The sequence below is a fragment of the Pelmatolapia mariae genome, linkage group LG5, assembly GCF_036321145.2.
Source record: "Pelmatolapia mariae isolate MD_Pm_ZW linkage group LG5, Pm_UMD_F_2, whole genome shotgun sequence".
Classification (NCBI taxonomy): domain Eukaryota; kingdom Metazoa; phylum Chordata; class Actinopteri; order Cichliformes; family Cichlidae; genus Pelmatolapia; species Pelmatolapia mariae.
The window spans coordinates 8,205,166-8,228,922 of NC_086231.1; the positions used below are offsets into that span (position 1 = coordinate 8,205,166).

The 23,757-nt window shown below is 39.4% G+C and overlaps 1 protein-coding gene across 9 annotated transcripts in view; it reads left to right on the forward strand.

Annotated features, from left to right (window-relative positions):
• LOC134627446 (transcriptional enhancer factor TEF-5-like) overlaps window positions 1-23,757 on the forward strand; it is a 28,581-nt gene that overhangs the window by 2,536 nt on the left and 2,288 nt on the right. For 2 of the 9 annotated variants that reach the window (XM_063473515.1, XM_063473516.1), the window contains 13 exons: window positions 10,062-10,316; window positions 17,540-17,604; window positions 18,176-18,238; window positions 18,373-18,435; window positions 20,465-20,476; window positions 21,350-21,475; window positions 21,584-21,627; window positions 21,813-21,869; window positions 22,286-22,350; window positions 22,447-22,583; window positions 22,841-23,014; window positions 23,321-23,464; window positions 23,560-23,712. In XM_063473515.1, the coding sequence (XP_063329585.1) occupies window positions 10,193-10,316; window positions 17,540-17,604; window positions 18,176-18,238; window positions 18,373-18,435; window positions 20,465-20,476; window positions 21,350-21,475; window positions 21,584-21,627; window positions 21,813-21,869; window positions 22,286-22,350; window positions 22,447-22,583; window positions 22,841-23,014; window positions 23,321-23,464; window positions 23,560-23,712 (1,227 nt within the window). In that variant the 5' untranslated portion in view covers window positions 10,062-10,192. The remainder of the gene's footprint in view (window positions 1-10,061; window positions 10,317-17,539; window positions 17,605-18,175; window positions 18,239-18,372; window positions 18,436-20,464; window positions 20,477-21,349; window positions 21,476-21,583; window positions 21,628-21,812; window positions 21,870-22,285; window positions 22,351-22,446; window positions 22,584-22,840; window positions 23,015-23,320; window positions 23,465-23,559; window positions 23,713-23,757) is intronic. The other 7 variants (XM_063473518.1, XM_063473517.2, XM_063473519.1 and 4 more) reach the window with 7 other exon arrangements.

Below are 23,757 nucleotides of genomic sequence, written 5' to 3' on the forward strand. Positions count from 1 at the left end.
GCACCAGTTCCAGAAGTTCTCGTCCAAATGGTGGACACTTTTGCCTCTGTCAACCCAGACCTGAACAAATACCACTTATGTCTGTGCGGTGAGGACACAAAGAGAAAAGCCTGCAGCTCTCAGCAGAAAGGCATTAATGATGATCTGGATTACAATATGCAGTTTGACACTGTCAGCTAGTAACGGCTGGACTGAGCTACTTGTTGGAGTCAGAGCCAAAAAAGAAAGTGTAAAAATCTTTCAAAATAGAATTCACTTTGAAAGTCCTCAGTAATGCAATTTATCAACATTTTATTCACATTAATTCACTGCACATGTTTACATATCCTCCAAACCATGAGGTTTTAACAGATAAGCTTTCTGGCCTCCTCTTCAGACCACTGAGGGGAGGAGCTGGGGAGTGGCGGAGAACAGAATACTCTTTGTGTCAGTTGTCCCCAAGTTGCTAAAGGTTTTAGTTGTTCTTCCTCTGGCAACCAATTGTTAGCAATGTTCCACATTTCTTTACTCGAAAGAAGAAGAACTCAGAAAGAAATGTTATTTGTGACAATGTCTGTCTCCGCTCCAGCCTCCATTATAAATAACAGGAGGCTTACTCCTGCACTGCTTCATAAAGTGTCTGTGTGTGTGTGTGTGTGTGTGTGTGTGTGTGTGTGTGTGTGTGTGTGTGGCCTGTGTCGCACTGGAGCTCCAGTGACCCAAGGGCACTCATGTGAAACTCCTTTAATCCCTCTGCTCAGTGTTTTGGGTTGGGGGATGATCTCCCTCTGCAGCACAGTTCATTTTAGTTGCTCCTAATATAAAACATCACAGGTGTAGTCGTTTTTAGGCTGATTAGACTTTTGTCTTCAACAGAAGAACAAGTTTAACCTTTGGGTGTGCTTTTTATGTAAGATTGGAGTTTTTTTTTCCTCGTGATACAGCTCGTATACAGCTCTGATCACAGCCGTGGCTGCTTTTAAATGCCTTGTGCCACGATTTATACGGTTGCATGAATTATTGGCTGGTGCATTCTGCTGCAAAGTTATGCATGTCTTAAAGGTTTCACAGATTATGGCTTTAAACCGCTCCTCTCACCACAAAATGACCAATTCAGGCTAGAATGGCTTCTCTGCTACGTTCCCCAGAAAATTTCCGATTAAAATGCTGATTCAGGCTGTAAAGAAAAAAAAAAAAAAAGCTCTCTGGCTTTCTGGCCCTGCTTTGTGTCAGTCTTTCCCTTTTCAGCTGGATTAGGCTTAAATCTCTGAACGTGTCACAGTTCAAGGTAGACCAAATAGCCAGCAGCATCCAGTGTTAAAATAGAACAACAAATGAATGAATCAGGCCTTATGTTCATGCTGTGCCTTGACGTGTGATACTCATTTATCCGCCTGAGACTCTGTGACTCATTTAGGAAACCAGCCACCTCTTTTTGCCTTCTTACAGCATGTTAGTCGGTTTCCATGCTATGTGAAATGATTAAAAGAAAGCAATAAATAATAGTCATTTCTCTTCATTTTCATGGTGTAAATAATCGAGGAATGTGTGCCAGACTCTTCCAGCTCAGATCGCTTTCTTTTCTGCGTGCAAGACGCTATTCTGAGCCTTATTTTTTTCCTCGGGCAGGCAGCTGGTATCAAACTGCAAATGTCTGACTTGACAGAGTGTGCATATGGTACGTGTGTGTTCATGTGTTTGTCTTAACTTTTCCCTCTGCCTTTCTTTCTGTCTCTTGCCGTGTGAGCTGTTGGCCGTCCAGCCCTCCTCTCACTCTCAGCTCTGATTGTTTCCTGAGTGCCTTGCCAGATAGGAAGTAGGAGGAAGTTATTGGAGGAGCTGGAGAGAATTTATTAGGGCCAAACACAGACACAGAAGGGAGAGGGGAAGGTGGTGACTCTGATTTTTTTTTTTTTCCTTTTTTTTGGAAGATGGGGCTCGTGCTTTCATGAGTCTTAAAAAGGCAGTGGTGCCTTCAGCAAATGCAGAGAGCACACAGCCTGACACTTGTGCCAGCTCATCACCTTAGATTTATCTCCTAAATGAAGGAGCAGTGCTGCAGTTAAACATGTGCATATGTGTGTTCTGTGTCAGGAGGAATAAGGCCATGTTTCTAGCTCTTGTCAGAGAGCAGCTTTCCTGGCCCGGAACCTAAAATGTTTTCTTTATCTGTAATCTGACCTTAGAGAGCAGCTGCTCCTTCTGCCGCCAAGACCTGTTGTTTCCCCTGTTAAATGTGTGTGTTTGTGAGACTGTTGGTGTGTGTGGTGGGGGTCTCACTTTGAACGAGAGCACTGACCCTACAGCTGTGAGCACCCTTCAACCTTAACAAGATGTGTGCTTCTCTAATGTGGAGGAGTTTGGGTCTGTGATTTGTAACTGTGTATACACGAGACTTTAAGTTCAGTGGAGGTGTGTTTTACTCCCAGCTAAGCGGGGGGGCTTATGTCTGCCAGTAGGGGCCTGTTCTTTGCCAACAAGTGTCCCAACTCTTACAGCAACTAAACAAAGACTTCATTTATAACGACAGGAACAAATCTTGTAGTGTACAGATGGAAGAATATACAATCCGACTGTGAGCAATGACAGAGAGACATGCAAACACAACAGGCTTGATGGATCAACAGTGGAAGAGACAGATTTGAAGGAAATCTGTTAACAATCTGCTTTGGGACATGAGTCAGTAGAACTGAGTCATGGGGTGTACAGAGATGTGAACAGATGAAGGAAGCTGATCCTTTCATGGTGCTTTGTTTGTGCTTTATCTGAAAAAAACCCCCCAAAAAAACAATAATAATACAAACGATATGCACTACCCCAAGTGGCCAAATAAATCAGATGTATTAACATTACAGCCAAAATAGGTTTTTGCATCCTGGTATTCAGCTAGTGAGGTTTATAAATAACTTGATTCTATAAAAAATTATGGCTGACGCACTGAAACAAAATCCTAAAGCAAATGCGCGTGTTGCATTACATACACTTTCATTTTGATAAGGCATATAGAATTTCTTGTTTCAAAAAATAAAAAATAAAAGGAAAACACCTGTAAAGATATATTGCAAATATACCTAATGGCTGTGTCAAATATCTTGTTTATAACCTTGGCTCCAACTGTGTCTTCTACTGTTTCAGTCCTGTGGACCAGGTTCAACTTTTTAATAGTTGCTGTTAAAGGCTTAAATACCACAATGGCAACGAATGATTTCTGTACCAACGTATTAGAGATCACAGAATTCATGTTATATTTACTTCAGGTGTTTTTAAAATTTTAAATGAGTTACATTTACAAGGTTGTGTTTTCTACCTTAAATTCAGAGTAGGAGTAATCAGAGTAGTTGATGGTTTTATTATTAAAGCTTCTAGTGTATTACTATGATCCATCCTGTCTGATCTTTACGGCTTAATAAAAAGCAGTAAAGAAATTAAGAATTTATTTTTATAACGTTTTTTTTTTCTTTTTTCAATTTTCAACAGAAAATGTATTTGCTGCGTTGACTTCATTCTCCATCTAAGCCTTGTTACTGGCGTTCTACAGAGCCAGAAACTGCAAGGAAAACAAATGTATTAATTAAAAGTGATGAATTTGTCAGCAGTTCTCATGACAATTTTTTTTTCACGGAGTGTGCAAATAACTCATAAACAGAGAAGCCGTGCAGGTTCAATGGAACCAAAACGGATTCAAATGGAGTCAAACATTATGCACGTCACATCGACAGCAGAAAGTTGAGGGAAAATTTCTTCCTGCTCTGCTAAACCATGACATGCTCCCTCGGATTTAACAAGTACTGTCATTGTGAAATGGGCACTTGTAATTGGTCGGGGGGCATTTAGTTTCATTTTTATTGAAATAATTATTTTGAAAATAGAAAATAAAACCTAGTAAAATACTTATCATGGGCTGTCAGGATGGGTCCATTGTTGAAGTTTGTGGGCCCAGGACTCTTAGGCTGACCCACAATGCTCTAGGCTGTTTAGAAAAGATGCATATAGCCCTCTGTCACATCCCTAACTTTAGCAGAAAACAAAGGAAAAAGAAAGATTTGGCTCCTGTACTGCTGTGAAGAAGGGTTGGCTAGTCAGACCAAAATATTTTTTTTTGTATATGGCTATAAACAAGTAATTTCCATGACTGAATGTTAGCATAGGGGTCTATGGAGTCTGATGATCTTTAGGAGCCAGCCTCAAGTGGCCGTTAGAAGAACTGAAGCTGTTGGCTTCATTTTTTTAAGTTGTGGTTTTGTTTTTTGGGAGGCCTTTTTGTGACACATGCAACCTGGGCGTTGAAATAATAGTTTCCCTTATTGCTATACAGCAGAAGCTTAAAACTTAACTTTACACTTGTAAGCTATTGGACACATACTGTGCCCTTGTGGTACTTACACTGCTGTCCTAGCTCAGTGGGCTCACATGGCTCTCACGGTGGGATGTTTAGTCTCTGCTAAAATGTATTACTATGATCCATCCTGTCTGGTCTTAAACGTCTTCGAGGTTCGACAGATGTTCTTTTCCCACCGCTGGACTCAAGAGGAGATGTTGCCGTCAGGCCATAAAAATCAGACATGACAGAGAAAGTTTGACTCAAGGTCTTGCCTCACTGTAGTCTTTGAATTCCGCTGCGTAAGTAGAAACCCATCTGGTTGGTCCATTTGAGAGACCCAAGATGATATCATGTTCAGTGGAAGATAAAATTGAGGAATAACAGACAACATATAAAAATGTGTCAGCTCTGCCTTTTCTGTTTGACTAAATGTTATCCTACCAACTGCTGAATGCCAAGACACCTATTTCGCTTTTACTGAAAGAAACAGAATCTGTTTTCCGGCCTGTAGGTGTTTGTAAGTGATTTCCTCCATTCTGTGTGACTTATGGATTCCCTTTCCTGATTAAGGCTATGTTGACAACTTTCCTCAAGCAAGCCAGCTGAGAGTGACTCAGTAGAATTTCTGGAATTCATTGGTACATTTTACCACACACAGCCCTGTCTCAGAAGAAGGTAAACTCAAAGCAGTGCCAACAAACTCCGGTCAGTTCGTAGATGGAGCCGGAGCAGAGATAAGCCGATTGCTGAAAACAGAATGTAATGTGATCACTGGGTTCAGGACTGGGAAAATGGGTAGAGGGATTCTGGTGCATGAATGGTGCTGTTTCAATGACTGTGCGAGCCACATAGCTTTGCAGTGTTATTTACATTCCTGCTGCACATTGGAATTCTGTAGCATGTTGGTCTCAGAGTCCCATGGCCTGACTCCCAGACAGAGGGAGGGGAGGTGTGTCCCTGATTTTTATGTAAAATGTGAGAGCAGTGTGTCATCCAACCAGGACACATTAAAAAAAAGTGTTTCCATCTGGCAAAAGCTCTAAAAGTCTTACACACAGTTTTGTACATGGGAGCTGCTGGTTATTATCAGTATCAGTTCTATAACAGTTTCTCAATTGTGCTATGAAATGTCAGCAAATTAAAATGAGCCAAAGTGTGTCACAATTGTCTAAGCTGAATGGAAAAGAAACAGAAATCACCCTTATAAGATTTATATTTCATACTATGGTTTACTCATGAAAGTGACCACCGTCTCATTTTTGTCTCACACAACACAATTGATTAATTCTTAAGTAAAATGTTATATTAGGCCATGATATTAAAATGGCGAGCTTACCACCCAAATAGCTCTGACCTATTATCGGCATAGGACCTTTTGATGATAGTCCTGCAGTTACTGGTATTAGGACAGAAGTAGGTGATCCTTTAGGACATGTGGGGTGCAAGTGGTACCTCCATTGATCAGGCTTGTGCAACATGCAGATGCTTACTGGATTGGGATCTGGGAATTTAGAGGCCTGGTAAAAGGCATGAGCACTTTATTGCTTTCCTTGAGCTGCTCCTGCCACACTGCAAGGTGCGTTCTCCTGCTAGAGGAGGCTGCTGCTGTTGGGAGTGCCATTTCAGTTAAGGCTGTGTTTTGGTGTGCAAAACCAGAATGATGTCATTAACTTTACTTTGTGTTTAATTTCAAGCCCATAACATTAAGGATATTCCTTTTTAAATCTCATGTAACAGGAAAAAGAACTGTAAATTATTCGAGTAGAGAATGAGGAACTGAGGATTTTCTGTCACCTTTGCTTCACAAGTACTTATTGCTCATTGAACATGCTCATTCAGTTAATGCCACTCAACATCAGTCAACTGATTTATTTTTTCTATTAACACTGAGGACTGTTTGTATTTTAATCATTGCAAGTTGTTTCTATGCTGTGGAGTTTCTCACCCAAACTGGCTCGAAGGGACATTACAGTGCATTGGTGAGAGATCTTCTAATTTAATCAGTATGTTAATTACAACTGCTTTACTGGTATTTTGGGAGTAAATCATGTTGGACAACTAAATCCCAAACCTCCTCATCCTGACTCATTTAATTGGAGCTCTCTACAAGTATGAAACTAGCTGTTGCGTTTGAGTCCATAAAACTGTCCGTCCAACTTTTATCATGATGTCGGGGCCATTGTCCTGACTTAAATCCTGTGACTCCACTCGGAGATGTATTGAAAAATTGCTCCACAGACAATGCCCTCCCTCTAGTCTGAGCTCTGAGCGTCACAAAGTGGGAGCGTGTTCACTGCTGATGTTGCATTCCAGCTGGAACAATCCCACTGTTTTCCAGACTCCAAAGTGGACGCCTAAATTGGACCCCCCTTCCCCCCTCCAAAGTCCCCCCTAGTCCCCCCCCCCATACACACCCCTTTTCCCCCTCTGCTCTCAAACCTACCATCCAAACCACCCACCCACCACCCACTCCTCCTCCCATACATGCATCCCCTGGTCTCCTGTCCTTATTTGGGTAAAGACGTTCTGAGTGCTCGTTGGAGGGGAGGGAGGGGAGGGCGCTGGGTTGACACAAGGGAGGCAGGAGGAGAAACAGTGAGCACTCGCAGCCCTTTCTTAATAAGGACATGTCTGGAATTCAGGCCCCTCTCTTAGTGAAGAGCCTCTCTTTTGCAGCACCTCACTTGAACACGCTCTTGTGAGCACTTGGAGCTCCATTGAGGTCGTCGGATCTGCTGTTACATTGAGCGCTGTTTGCGGCTCTTCACTGCTCACAGTGCAGAGGAGGTTCGCAGTGTTTTCTCTGCTATAATTGGAGATAAACAACAGAGCAGCCACCTCTCCCTCCACGCCTCCCTAACTGTGCCATCAGCCTATGATTACGGTCTCGGCTTTACTGAGGCCGTTACCCCGCAGCACCTGCACACTCATTAATGACATACTTTGAAAGACATCTTCGCACCAAGCTATATGACCACCATATGCTATACTTGAGAATGAGATAGACGTGTATTGAAGATTACATTATTGTTTATAGAAGTGGACCTTTTGTGCTGGTTTAGTTTTTAATTTGTTCCAATGCGGACAGTGTGACAACAAAGTAAAAACCACACTGGCGAAACTCTTGTGGTGGTTTTAGAAGCTAAAACATTTTATGGTTTTAGCTTCTAAAATGTAAAGATGTGATGCTAGAATATGCCATGTATTATAGTAGATTGATTATTTTAGGGTTTTGAGATGTTGGTGAAATAAAACATTGCACTTGAAATCATCATATTTGACTGTTGGAAACCATAACGAGCATTTCCCAATGTCTTAATTTATCTGCCCACATTACATTGTAGGCCCAAACTTTTTTTTATTGTTGGTTTGTTTGCCACTTCTTGTTTTGTTTCTTCAACAGTGCAAAATGTAAGAAATCATCACTTTTTAAAAGTTAAAACCAGATTTTTTTCTTTTCTACATAAGTAATTAAATGGCAATTCATAGTTTATGAAATGGTTTTACACAAGTCAGTGCAGGGCTTTCTAATTGTTTACTTGCACACATTTTTGATTCTTATTTATCGGTAAAGTATCACAATTTTTTCCCCCCACAAATTGGCTAGATAGATTATAATTAAACTAACCCCAACTCTAGCAGTCACTGGGAGCAGTCCAGCCCAGTGATTCGTGAGGACTGAGATCATTTGAGCTGTTGATGAGTGCTCAGTTTCAGTGTTGAGTTTTAACACTGTGACCCTGTCTCAAAGGGTCCACCGTAACCAGGACCCTCTCAGCTAAAATTAGCAGCTTGACTTGTGGATATTTCTCAAACTCTCGCTTTGGTTCAGTGTCATCCATAAAATTAATGTTGCATGTTGCTTGTGGTAGAATTTCACTGCAGGAACAGTATTGCCATACTCTATTCACCTTTGATCTTTTGTAATTCCTTTTAAATGATGATGGGAAGGGAATGAAAGCATCACTAATCCTTTGCCTCTGCTTTTCACCATCAGACATTTTGTTATAGCTACAGTAATTGTAAAGTGTGTGTGTTGTTCCACGTACTGTTGAAAAGCATGGAAAAAGAAAGCCTAGGAGAGATTCCTGTGCTCATGAATGATGAATTTCATACATTATAGTGTATGTATAGTATTTTTTTACATTTATATTTAAGTTTCTTCTTGTTAAAAGGGAGTTTATTCTCCCTTGTCTCATCAAGTTCCTCGTAGTGTGTTGTACTGTTGTTTCCATTTGTGAAGTTGTAGATTCTTTACCTTGCAATAAAGAGAGGATGTTATAAATGTCTTGGCTGTAAAACTGCCATTACAAACAGGGGCTTTATTCACTATTGTTGCTAATTTATATTTTCACCTAAGAATAGAAATGTTATGGGTTGATTTTTATGCTGTTATGATATCCTGCATTTCTAAACCTCGTAAAATAATGGTCAGTAATGAAAAAAAGAACTGGCTGGGTCTGTATTTATCCATTATACTTTATTTTTGTCAGTATCTGCAGAAATGCTGAAGCAGAAACATAAGCATCATGGGAGGATAATGGTTACCTCATAGACTTCCATTTTAGAAACAATACAATGCTGAAAAGGCAGCTTGAAAAATACTTAAGAGCCATGCCTGCAGTCAGCCATAAGCCAACCACACTGGAACACAGTTCCCAGACCACAAGAATTCTTTGAGGCCAGCGCTGATTAGTGAGGTCTTTAAACTTCGTTTTATGGAATATCTTGAATTCATTTGGCCATTTCAGAGACATAAAATCAAGGAAATTATCATAATGATTACGGGTTGCATTGTTTATTCTTGCAAATTTAATGACTGCAATAAAAAAAAACGTCAAAGAAGGTAGTGGCTGTATAGATGAACAACATTCCTTTTTCAAGGAGATCTTCTTTGCAGCAAGTCAAATGTTTCCAGTTGTGAGGATTTCTAAGAAAAAAAGACAAATTTGAGATTTGAGTCAAATTTGAGTTGTCTTAGATATAACTGAATTGATTGAGTTTTACTAGATATCTCCTCAAGGTTATCTGGTATCTGTTCATAGAAGGCATCAAGTCAAAATTTATTTTTTTGAAGCTCAGCAGTGTTGCTTCATAAACTCTAAGAACAATGTAAGACAGTTGTTCACTCCTGACCCATTTGCCTGCTGCTTAGCACATATCACAGCGTGTCCATCAAATTCATGAAACTCCCCCATCCAGTTAAAGCAGTACTTCCACAAACCGACCTCCGCACAAAAATAAGACAATTTTATGTTGGACATTTTATGTGTGTTGCCAGATGATGTCACATGGCCTGTACCTTGGCTTAATTTGGACATTTAAGTGTAAAGCTGGGACCAGCATGGATGCCATTGTGTAAACAATGCCTTTGATCTTGATAAAAGATCAAACTTCTACTATGGCAACATCTGTAAATTCTACTAGGTGAGGTTTTACTGGAGAAAAAATATATAATAATAATAATCATAATAGTAATAGGAACTGAAGTGAAACATTGTGCTTCACTGATTTGTTTTATATTCTTTTTTGGCAACAAACAAGGGTTAAATTATGGCTTTGGCAAAACAGACAATACTTTTTCAATGAGCGTTTCCAAATAATGCTGGACTAACGATAAACTGTTTCTACATTTCCTCAGACCCTTTAACTTGCTGTTTGGGTGAAAAACACTGTTTGTTGGGTTGTGCTCTGGTGATGATCATAAAAATTGTGATCAGTATGGGACTTTTAAAAATGTTTATGCAACTGTATTCAACAGATCACCTACAGATCCTTTGATACCGGGGCTCAGGGTTGGGCCCAGGGGGAGCCGCCACAATTGCGTCCAACGAGTGGAGTGCCAACGGTAGCCCAGAAGATGGGCTGGACGGGGACAATGAAGACAAGACCATGGACGGGGATGCCGAGGGCGTGTGGTCCCCAGACATTGAGCAGAGCTTCCAGGAGGCCCTCGCCATCTACCCTCCCTGTGGAAGGAGGAAAATCATCTTGTCAGATGAGGGAAAGATGTATGGTGAGTTCACTGGATAACTGCCAGAGAAACAAAAGAACAACAATTACATGGAAATCCACTCCATAATGAATGCACGAAAATGAGAAAAACATTCATTCCACAGAGACTTGTGGCTAAAAGAAAACAAACACTGGCAATACTTTCCTGAAAAGAAATGAGAAAAATACTTTTCTTCTTTTTGCGCTCAAAACTTTGCTACAGAATGTTTTCTTTCCACTCAGAGCTCTCTTTAACAAGTCTGTACCTGTTGTGCTGTGACCCAGGGGCAGGTTCTTCCAGTCGTACCAGCACTCTCAGAGCTGGTTATTGCTGTCCTGAGAGCAAATCGACTGCTCTCCCATTGATTTACACCTGTCTTTTTCTTCAGAGTGTTTTTATGGCTTGATTTTTTTCCCCTCCTACTATTTCACAACCTGTCCTTCTCCACAGTATGTTGTTAGACACACAACCTCTTTGTCTTCTTTTTATCTCTGAACAACATCTTATATATTTTTTTTTTCTTAAACACACTGGTATCACTGGGAGAATTTTGCCTTTAGGTAACCGGTTAAAGCCGGTTTTCAGGAGAACTGTTGCGTTTGATCCAGGATGGCTCAGTTAAATTAGCAATAATTAGCCCAGCATGAATCGAGACTCAGAACAAAAACATCACATTGGCCTGCTGTTCTGCCGAAGAGTTTAAACATCCATATGGTTTCGGAATAGTTGCGCTGTTTCCTGCAGCGTGTCCATTAAATTGCAGGTGTTGAGCCCCTAATGTCCTGAAACGCTCCAGATGGATATGTTGGCAAGGCCTTCCGTAGAATCACTCGCATGCAGGTGTGGGAAATTTAACACACTTGTCTTTGATTATTTTGATTGTACTCTCCCATTCCTAATGTCGAGACTGTTTTCTTAATGAGATTTTATTATTTTATCTTGGAAATGTAGCTGAAGAGCCATAAATGTTGAATGTGAGAAATCAAGCTGGGTTTTTTTACGTTTGTACTTGCTGTGCCCTCTTTTTGATTTTGCTAAGTTGCAGTGATATTTTTTTCAACATTGTAACTCAGCCGCCTTGTGCTTGGTAAGAATTTCCTGCCCTTTAATTAATGTCCATCAAGGCTCTAAAAGTTTAAACTTATTGTAGCTTCAGTGCAACCATAAAAACCATCAATCATGGCCATCAAAATGTCAGAGGGACTGTGTATCTTAGAAGCATCGGTGTTTGTTTTTAAAGCGCTGCTTTTTGTGTGGCTTTTATTTGCTTGACGTCAGATGGGATTCTTTTGGCATGATTCAACCAAGATGGAATCTTATCCTCATTTGTTCAGCAGATTCGGATATTCAAGGACAAGCACATACCTGAGATTACTCAGCCACTGCTGCAGCTTCTGTTGTTACTCTCAACCTGCCTTAAGGAACAAAGTAGTCATGAAACGCATGGTGGATTAAATGATTAGTCAAAACTTACTTAAAGTTTTGTTTGCATAGATGAATTTCTAATAATTAGTTTGTTTATCAAATATTTCTGACATACTGTTTTTTCTTTTGGATAATTTTAAATTGAATATTTTATGGTTTTGCTGATTAATTTAACATTTTATGGCATTAAATGGGGTCACAGATTAATCCGCCCAAAAAAAGGAACATTTTAGCATGGATTTAACAAACAAATGACATATACATGTACTGTAAATAATGTAGTTCAGTTTGCTCTCACTATGTGATGGCACAAATTATCCCAAAGATCTAAATTTTTATGTAGGTGTCTAGCGCACAGGATACACCTATGCTGATACACTTATGACAGGTTAGTACTGGCTGACAACAATATTGGTTGGGTTTTATCCAATGTGATTTAATTTTATATGAGGTAAATCAAATAACATCTATCAACTTTTTATTTTGTCAGATTTGAATATCATGCTTAAACATATACATATGATATAATGGGATATAATGGGAAAAATATTGTGACATATTTCTACTAGGTGCCAGAGCTAGTTTAGAACATGCTTTGACTTTTGCGCACACATAAACTTTTGAAGCATTTTCAAATTTACCCAAGTAATGTTTTATTCCACTTTAGCTGTGCAGTGTTGTGTCTTCCCTTCCATACATTTGTCATGAGAACACCAACAAAGAAGCAGGCTTTGCACAAACCTGCCCCCTCAGCAACAAACTGTCAAGACCCCTTTTAGAAGCCCTTTTTTTTCAAGAGCACTAAACACCATCTCCTTTTACAATAAGTCATCTGAGGCTCTGCTGGGAGAGCCAAGGAATGCCCCCAGAAGAAGCCTTCTCACAAGGTGATTACCTCAGACATCTAAAAGCTGCCCTGACGTGAGGTTAGGGGAATGTTAACGATTGCACTGTATGTAAGACTGTCTACCTAGCAGTCTCAGACTCCAATGGCCTCCAAAAGCAGGCAAGTCATCCCTCCCATTGGGAATTCCATTTTTTCTTCCAGGATTTTTATTTGCTGGGAAACCTTTGCAATTTTCCATTAGCAAGAAAAGACTACTTTATACTCATGTGTTCACTGCTCCACAAGCCTGTCTAGACTTCCCAGTACCATTTCCAGTCACTTACATAGCTCAGGGGTGACAAAAAGTTCAAATAATCCCAACAATAAGTTTTATTAAATCATGTGCTAACAATCAGATTCATAATGTTAAAAAGTAAAAATCTCTCTCTCTCTCTCTCTCTCTCTCTCTCTCTCTCTCTCTCTCTCTACATATATGTATATATATATATATATATATATATATATATATATATATATATATATATATATATATATATATATATATATATATATATATATATATATATATATATATATATATACACAATCTGTCACAGCTCAGGAATGTCAACCGACATGAGTCCAGTTCAAAGTACACCTTTAAATTACTCAAAATAGCCTCTTCTTACTATATTGTATTGTATTGTTGTTAAGTTGGTTTTGATCATACGTAGTGCAACAGAAGTGATTGTAGCAGTTTGTAAGAGGTAAAAAGAAATTAATTAATGCTAATAACAGAATGTATAGGGGCATTTTTAAAAGAAGGTGTGGCACACACAATTTGCCCCTTGCACAACCATGAAATTAAAAGCTTTAAATTAAAAAGTAAATGGTTCTGATTTGGAGTTAAGGTTTTCTGTGTAAACTGGTGTTTTAGCAGCTGCAGGGCGCCGTAAAAGTCATTCTCCAAGTACAGTGTCCGAGAGAGAAAAAAATATTGCTCAAAAACGACACATTGCCACTAATGTTTTATTACCCTAAGTTGCTATTATTTAATTAATTGACTTGATTCTGCTTGCATTCAATGCAGGAAGTAAAATGCAATACACTAAAATACAGTAAAATTGAACACCAATGAGGTTGGTTATGTTTTAGACTAAGAGGTCACTGTCTCAAAGTCAAGTAGCTAATTCATGCCCGTATAAAAGCAAAAAAAAAATATTTAAAAAGCTCCAACTTTTTAAATATACTTAATGTCTTTAACAAGTTTTAGAGCTGCTTGTTTGTGGATTTCTTTTTAACTTGGGGATAGGACCAAGCAACCTGTTTACAAAATTCAATGCAAGCTATAATGCTACAATGCAAGCTTATAAGCTTATATTAATAACCTTATAACAGACAGGTGAGGGGAGTCAGTCATCTCATCTTATTCGTAAGTAAATATTTACCAAAATGTCAAACCTTTTGGTTGCTTTTTCAGATCATTTGTTCAGAGTAAAGGAACTCAGTTGTTACAGGTAAAGATTATCGTCTGCATCTTTTCAGATTAACGAAAAACAAAACATAGACAAGAGTCAGGAACTTAATTCTTGATAAAATGAAATGGTTGGCTCACGGCACACAGTAAATTTAGAGGAAGTGTCGTTAGAAGATGGAAAAAATGTTGCCCGTCTTGTTTGGCCTTGGGGCTGTGCTGACATGTTGTTCACCTGCGTTTTCTGGCCTCAACAGGTGTGTCAAACCCAAAGCACACACCTTTTTCTCTTCTAGACCTGCAGCTGTCACTACTAAAGAGCGCTCTGGGTAATAAAAGTAGAGAAAGATTTGAGTGCTAAACAGGGGTTTATGTCTGTTCCTACCTTTGTGGACCGATGTTGAATTGCCAGCAGGTTCAGTGCATGTGCACAACTGTGACAAAACACAGCATGTATGTGGACATATTTAAGAAAAAGAAAAGGGGGGGGGGGGCAGCTTTGGTTTGTAATGATGACTGAGCAGCCATGTAGCTTCTCTGTCAGTTACTCACTGAGATGTAAGGAATGTTTTCAGTCATGGCTGAGCAGTATGTTAGCAATTTTGGATTACCTCAGTGTTATGACAAGGGAGGAGAGAAGATAATAAGGGCGTATAAAAGGTTCTGGGGGGTGGGGGTTATGGGGAGTGAAGAGAGAGTACCTTTTTGCTCACTATCTTGGTGTGTAAGTGGAAAATTCCAGCAGTAATGTAGTATAAGAAAAAGATAGGCGTGTCTTGTCAATGAAGAGGTTAAGAATGGCAGCCTGCAGCGATCTGAGGGGGTGTTGAGCAATCAACAAAAAAGTCATAAGCAGTTCAAAAGGCGGAAAGAGAGATGGAAAGACCAAATGTAGAGAAAATAGAGGACAATGAGACTTTGCATAGCACTGTACAAGAGTGTGTCTGTGTTTTTGTAAGCACCTGTCATGATCCCCTGCAGTCCGTGCTACTCCCGCTCTGATCCCCCTGACCGTGTCAAATCTGAGCAGATGTTGCTACCACGGGTGCGGATTGAAGACGCAGTAATTCTCTGTTGCTTTTTTTTTTTTTTTTTTAATGTCTTACAGTTTTAAGGAAGCAGTATCCTTAAAAAGTATCAACCAATCTAACCGGTCTTTCTGGGTATTCTTTCTAAAGAAGAACTTGCTGAAGTATCAATTAGCACAAAACAACTACTGGCATACACTGTTGCTACTGCTTTGATGTTTTTAAGTAATTAATGAATGAATTATTTTGTGTCTAGATGTAATCTAGTTACAACTGGGCTATAATGTTGCCTTGTGCAGTTCGTACCCATTTAAGGAGGTTGGCAATATAAAATTAAAATAAAAGAAACAAACAAACAAAAAAGAAAAAAAAAAACAAAGTCACTTCCTTATGAGCTGTAGTTAACATCTTTAAAGGATGTCATGCTTTTCATTTCAGATGGTTGACATAATTCCTGGTACTACCTTTAGTTGTTCAGGCCTTCCCCTGCAAGCTTTAGCAGTATGAATCAACTGCTGTGCATCTGAAAAAAAGAAGGAAAAACTCTTTACAAAATAAGTTACACCTCCAAGGTCCACAAAATGAAGACTTGGTTCTCAGCACCTCAACTAAAGAACTTCACTGTCCAACAGGTGAAAGGTTATTATTTACCACACAATTCAGAGCCATTACTGTGCTCATCACTGCGGGCAGTTTCAAAAATCTTAACATCTTGACATCACCATAACAGAAAGTTGAGTTTTATTCAACCTCTTTGTAGTCCTGAAAGTGTGCGAGTTACACCTCATCCACATCTTTCAAGTTCTTATCTTTCTTGGTCAAGCCTGTAGCACCAAGTTAATTTCAGTACACAGTAATGTGCAGTGAGATATCGGTGATATTCATATCAGAACTGTGGGGTTGTTGTTGCTGCATTGCTTTTTCCCCCAGCTGAAGCGATTGAGAGTGACAGTTGGGTGGGGGTTGATGTCATTGTTCTTTCTTTGCCACCCTCTGTTGGGATGGTCGGCAGCAGGTGCGGCTGTCTGCTGACTGCGGGGTCACACGGTGCTGTTGTTTTGGGAAATGGGCTACTTTACTGCCAGGTGGCAGTTGCTGGCAGAGACAGTTATGGCTTTGTGTTTCCTGCAAGAGTTACTGCCCTTCTCAGCTGCCCTTTTGCCCCTTACCCCATCCTGATGGACTTCATTCCAGCTCTAACCCCTACTTCTCCCAGGGCTGGGAGTGCATATGAACATATGTGTGTTCACCCGAGTTCTGGCTGTGTTCACGGGCCCAGGCCAATCAGACTGGCTAGCACAGATGTGACAGGCTTAGAGGAATGCTAGGAATGCGGAGGCGCTGAAGCGGGTGTGTCCATCCTTGGCCCGGGGCAGAAGGGGAGGGACTACCTCAGTATCGGCAGACAGTTCAGCTCTGCTCTGCTGGCCGACTGCCGGGCTGACTGGTTGGCTTGTACGGTGAGTACTGCAAGCCTACTGGAGATGGCCTGCAGTACTTTTATGGTAATTGCACTAACCATGGCCTTCTGGAGGCCAAGTGCTAAAGAGTGTGTGAAAAAAACAGGACTTGTTTCTGCTGCTATTATGTGTCTGGAAAGCTGTTGAACATCTAGACACACAGTCTTTTGTTTGTTCATAAAGGCGCATCTTGACCAATTTTGTTGGTGTAAATTTATGTCAGCAAGTTTAGCAGAGTTAAGGCCATTATTCATAATGATATGGCAGTTCAGCCTCTCCCTCTGGCCCGATTTTCAGCCACAGAAACCTAATAAGCGTGACTTGGCAGAGAAGATAACTGAAAGCACTGATGGACTGATTTTCCATTGAGACAACATAATAACACTTTTTGCACTTCTCATACTCCAAAGATGATTTTTGCATGACCACAGCTGCAGTTTGTTGAAAAGGTATGGCTTGATGAATCACATGCGCCGCACTGAGTGCATAGAGGACCGTGAAAGCCCGAAATAGAATCCTGTTCTCTGCACAACCTGTTTGTGCAGAATGTCGAGTGTAGATGTTATGGCATGGAAAAAAAAAACGCGGTTCTGTTTTTAAATACTCTTTGTAATTAGGCTTCAGGGCCATGTGAGCTGAATTTAAGGAGGTGTGAAACAAGCTAGTGAAAACCGAGGGGTAAAACGAATAAATGTACTATTTGCTAATTTGCTTAAAGAAATCTCCCTATAGGAAACAGAGGTGTTTCTGTGGCTCCTGACAAATGTTCTGAGCTTTGAGAAATGCCACACTACTTTTCTTTTGACATGAGATCAAGACTTGAGAAGAGTGCCACCTTCTGTCCAATTTTTGATGTTGCAAGTAATCTGGAAATGTTGAATGATTTTTTTTCAATCTGTCTGCCAGTTTGTGTGTCGTCATATTAAAAGTGACTCTGGAGACACCTGCTGTTTGTCTGTCTGTGCTTAGTGTAATCCAATTACCATCCTGTAAGATAAGCCCCCACTATTTTTTTTGTCTCTCTTTTACAGGTCGCAATGAATTAATAGCGAGGTACATCAAGCTGAGAACAGGCAAAACCCGGACAAGAAAACAGGTAATCAAGTTTTTTACAACTTTAATGTTTGGGTCCAGCTACTGACTGGGCGATGTAGAAAAAATCCATCATCAAAACAGCTTTTTTTTTTTTGAATAGAGTCTGGTGGCTTCCTTAAAAAAGTGGATTATGAGTTCTTCAGAGGACAAGTCTGGTTTTAAAATTTACTTTATTATTATTATTATTATTATTATTATTAACGATTGATTTGATTTTGGACAAAACTAGTATAGACCACAAATTATCAAACTGAAACATTAAACAAATACATTTTGTCTTCATAAATAAACCTTTAACTTATCATTTTTATTAATTAGTTCATTCAATTAACTGTCTAGACTTTAATATGAAAAAATAACGGCCTTATCCTTTAAATCCACTTTCTTATTTTATGTGTAGATTTCTTAATGTGTGTCATGATCCTGTAAAAGGTGTGTGTGTGTGTGTGTGTGTGTGTGTGTGTGTGTGTGTGTGTGTGTGTGTGTCAGCACTTGCATAGATGTGTGGCCTGTGTGCATGGATCTGCATGCATGTTATTTTTATGCTCAAACGCTGTTTCACACCCCTTTAGGTGTCTAGTCACATACAGGTGTTAGCAAGGAAGAAAGTTCGTGAATACCAGGCGGGTATAAAGGTAGGTGCTGCCAGCCTGCCTCCCGGCAACACTGACTGGGCGTCTCTTTCCTCTTTGGTTACGGCTTCTCTCTTTCTTCTCTTCTCTCTCTGTCTCCTTTCTTCTTTCTTCCTCTTGGCTATTTTTCTGTGCAGGTTTCTAGCCACTTGCAGGTTCTCGCCCGGAGAAAATCTCGCGAGATCCAGTCAAAGCTAAAGGTATGCGCTTCACTGCGGCCTGTGGGGCTGGTAAATGCTTGGCTTGGCACTAACCTGCTAATTTGTGAATATATTTATCAGTCCTTGCTTTGACATGAGGTTTATTCTGGCTGCATAAGTAGATGCAAGCTTGCCACGCGCATTATTGTTTACCAGTTAAGCTTTAGAAATCATCATAATATTGCATCTGTGCCATGCATACAATGCACTGACAGAGAGAGTTTTTACTATGATTTTTGAGCTGCAGGAATGCATTCAATCTCATCCTCTGAATTATTCTATCTCATCCTCTAGCCTCTACTTGAAATGAATGCTGCACAAGCTTATAAAATTTGAGTGAAAGGTCATTTATCTGCATGTTGCTCCAGCTATGTATCTTTCCTTTGTGCCAGTCATGCTGCTGCATCACACTGTACTCTTCTGAGACTTTTTCTTTCCCTAAAACTGTCTCTGACATCCTGAGCTCCTAGAGTGTGCTTCTTTGTAATGCCTTTTGTAAAAGTCAACATAGAAAAATAATCCTCCATTGTAATCTTGTGCCTCCTTTTGACTTTTCTCAAACTTCGTAAATCCTCTTTCAACTCTTTATGCTTTTTGTTGTTTTTTGCATTTTCACATATGAGTAAAAAACTATATCCAGACACTACTTAATACTAAGGATACTGTGATCTTTTGAATCCTAACCTAAACCTAAACTTGAATTAACACAGACTAATCTGGGGGAAAATGGCATTCATAGCAGGGATTTTTTGTTTAAAAAAACAGAAGAAAAAAACTGTGTAGTCTCATTTTGTCAGTGGTGACATCCTATATTCAGTGCAGTGCACCCAACGGTGGCTAGTATTCTAAATTAAAAAGAAGTAGATGCATCAAGCATTACCTTTCATAAATTTTGACTTTATTTCTGAGCTGTCTACAAACTCCTAGGTTATGTTGAATACAAAGACCCCATTTAAAATGAGATGTGTTTTTCTGATTACATAGACTTTTCATGGTGAAATCTTCACCCTGTTTCTCCCTTGTTTGTCTACAAATTCACCGATAACCGTACAGGTCTCACAGAGGTCACTTTATTAGTTCTTCCAATTATCTCACATGAATATTTTAATTAAAAAATAATACACTTTTAAAATTACTGTCTTGTTTGGACAAGACATAAAGGTTCAAGGAACCCACTTTCTGTTTGAAAATGTTAACATGGAATAATTTATTAGAATTTATAAGAATAAAGATTGTTTTCTTCTGTTTTGACACGAAAACATTAGATACCCTATTCAGTCTCATTCCTTCTGTGTCCATGTAAGAAAAAAAAAATCATAATCGATTTAATACACTTTACACCAAGCCCATTAAACATTTACTTAACTTGTAAATTAACTACTGATTATATGTTTAGTTTGGTTGTTTGGATTTATAATGCATCATGAGTGCATTTTTGATAGGTGCAAGGATTGATGAGGTCATTTTTACTTTTTGCCTTGGCTTTGAAACGTTAACACCCAGAGGTAGAGGGCAGGCATGATGGACTCTGAGTTTATCCAACTCAAAGTTCTAGAAACAAAAAAAGAAAAAAAAAGTTTCCCAAGCCACTCTTTGAAGTGAAGTGTACACCTGAAGTGTAACAGTTGCAAATGTCTACCCGCTGTACATCTCATATGTTGCACAGCAATAAGTATTAAGTAACAAGTTATAAAGATTTAATTCCCTTGAGTTTTTATAACTGCTGAGTTATCGAAATAAAAAAAAAATCCTATGTTTTGAATTGTACTCAGATTTTATAGCCTCTTAAAAAAAATCAAATTCATTCTTTCCTCAATAAAACAATGAATTGGCTTCGTGTTTCCCCACATATTTACAACAACTTGAAATTGTTAGTTATTCATTATTTTCACAATACAAACAAAGCCAAATATGGACCTGGATTTGAACGCTCAGATTTATACGTATGCCCACCAAAAAAAGATAGATTAACCTCAACATAGCTTTGAGAATTGAACAGTACTAATGGTTTCTCTCTTTTTTGATTCAGGCGATGAATTTGGTAAGTGAATTTGACTTGTGCAATATGCTTCCCTCCTCCCCTTTGTTTGGCAGCAACACTGCACTGTCCCTTTGCTATGGCCCTCTGCTGGCATGGCGCCCCAACCCATTGCAATCCCGCAATGAAGCAATGCTTCGAAACAGTCACGCTTTGAGCACAGTACTGCTCCACATCCTGCTACAATAGTTTAATATCCTCCAACCTCCGCCAAAAGTCAGAGTCCTGCTTGCTTGGCATAAGGTGTCGTTCTTTGATTTGGGTTCTCGCTTCTGAGGCGTATTTCTTTAAATTGCAAAGTCACATTTTGGTGGCTAAATTGCTTTTTGCCATTAGAAAAAGAGAAAAATAGTACATTTCAAAAATTTGAATTGACGTGTTTGTAATTGAGAAACAATGTGTACTTTCAAAATAATGATAATTTACAAAAAATTACTCCAGGTAATTTAGACACCAATTGGCTGCATTAGGATCATTTTTATGCTACGTTTCAAGTTTCTCATAGTAAATTTTAATCTAAATTGTCCATGTGTACTCTTGCAACTTGAATCTCTTTATTCTGGTTTCCTGTGGTGAGCCTTATAACACACTGACCTTGATTTTTTTTCTGTACTTCTCTTTGCTTCCTTCTGAAAGCTGCTCTTTCAAGCAAACATCTTCAGAACAATGTTGTATTTATACTTTACAATAGATTTAATGTTGAGCTAAACTAATGTTAACTTTATTTAGAATAGACTAATTAATCATTTATGAAATATACACAAACAGTGTCATTGTTTTGTATTATCATTAGGATAGCATACTGCATTTGATTATGCCGAGGTTAGGCTGCCACCTTGTGGCTGACTCCTCTTGTTTCTCTCTGTCAACCTGCAGGATCAGGCATCTAAGGACAAAGCCCTGCAGAACATGGCAGCGCTGTCATCTGCACAGATCGTCTCTCCGAGTATAATAAATAAACATCTTCCACCACTGCCTCCGGCCCCGTATCCACCAGCCAGAGTGAGACCGCTGTTCAGTTTTTGGCAATTAAAGGGCATTAATGTTTTTCATTGCAGTTTGAAGTGATTCAAATGGGCACTGACTTTTATTTTCTTCTTTACTCTGTAGTTCTGGCCTGCTCAAATCCCAGGACAGCCTGGACCTTCTCAGGAGTAAGTAAACCCCTGTACTGAACACACAGGAACTTTGTGGTATCACGGTATTCTTTCTGAAGTAAGACGTTGGTGATAGAGATAAGTAAAAGCATGAATAAGTAAATGAATCACTGATGAGGTTAGGTTTAATATCAGGTGGGTATTGCAGGGAATGTTTAATGAATAATGTTTTTGTACACCAGGCTGGTTCTAGATTTCAACCCGGGAAGGACTCCTGGGCTTGGCCGCACCAGCCATGCGTAAGTTCCCCCTAGCCAAGGTTCAACTCTGAGCACAAAGCAGTACTAACTCTTCTACACTGCATTGTATGTTTTCTGCACTGATGTAAACCACCATCACCACCACCAGGCAATAGACTGCTTCAGATTTTATTAAGAAAAGAGGAATGTGGTAGATGAATCCTTGTAGTGTTTGATGATTTGTGTTCACACACAAAAAAATGTATGCATTTTTATGAATTTGTCAGCAAAAACACAATTAAATGATGCTGTTTTTGCATCACTATTAAGCAATGAAGCAGGTGGACTTACGCCTAGCTGGTGCAGCAACACATGCTTACACTGATACACTAACAATTCTGCATAACCGAGATACCCGCGTGTCACAAAAATCTGGTATTGGAGTCTTTTTCTCACTTTCATTCATTACTTTTCAGTATCAAACCATTTGCACAGCCCCCATACTCGAGCCTACCAGGTTCTGTAAACCAACCCATACCAAGTAAGTTTGAACAAAATAAATCATTATATGGAAACCAGAAAAGGAAAATGGGTGTGATATATTAATACGTATGCATATGTGTTTGCATACATGAAGATTATGAGCCCTTGGCGCCACCTCCTGCTCCAGCCGCTACTGCAGTGCCAGTCTGGCAGGATCGGACCATTGCCTCCTCTAAGCTGAGGCTGCTGGAGTACTCAGCCTTCATGGAGGTCCAGAGGGACCCAGACAATGTGAGTTAAATATGGTCTGCACCATATCCCAACCAAACAGCTTGTGAGTAATAAGAACTTGTTTAAAAGTGTAGTGGCATTAATACATTTGAGCCCATCTTCATTGTCCTGATAGTTTACATCACTCTCTCTCTCAAATGCTGACGTTTGAGGGCTGTGTTTTAGTTGTTTTTTTCAGTTTGTTTTTTCATGCTCCCTGTACTAAATCAAGTCCTATAGCCAACGTTTATCATCTGGTCTGTCTCTGTCCAATATAGTACAGCAAACACCTGTTTGTCCACATTGGACAAACCAATCCCTCCTACAGCGATCCGCTCCTTGAGGCTGTGGACATTCGGCAGATCTACGACAAGTTCCCTGAGAAGAAGGGTGGGCTCAAAGAGCTTTATGAGAAAGGGCCCCAGAATGCTTTCTTCCTTGTAAAGTTCTGGGTATGTTGTTATTATAATCTGACACTTAATATTATCATGCCTCTATTTTCTACAATTGAAAATTATGCAAACTGCTTCTTTTTCTTACAATACCACGCTACATGTGGTGATAAATTACATGATTTCAAGATAAGAGGCAATGCATTTCATAGAATGTTGCTTAATTTATACTGCATTTGTCTTTAGTTAATAAATGTTCTTTTGAATAACTTACATCCACATCTTTATTTATTTATTTATTTTTGCAATTTAAAGTTGATGTCATGTGAGGGCCTTTTGTCATGATGACATGTGTGCACTCTGCAGGCTGATCTGAACAGCAGTGGTATGCCAGACGGTCCAGGTTCATTCTATGGTGTCAGCAGTCAATACAGTAGCATTGAGAACATGACGATCACTGTTTCAACCAAAGTCTGCTCATTTGGCAAGCAAGTTGTCGAAAAAGTAGAGGTACGCTGGTGCTTTAACTGAGTCTTTTCTGAGAAGTATGTTTAATATTATATGCACATTGTTGTCTGTTCTTGACTCGCCTGTGTGTGTTGCAGACAGAGTATGCCCGCCTAGAGGGAGGAAAGTGTGTTTACAGGATCCACCGCTCTCCTATGTGCGAGTACATGATCAACTTTATCCACAAACTGAAACACTTACCTGAAAAATACATGATGAATAGTGTTCTTGAAAACTTCACTATCCTACAGGTAAAATACAGTGAATTATAGCTGCTTAGTTCAACATTTAACCTT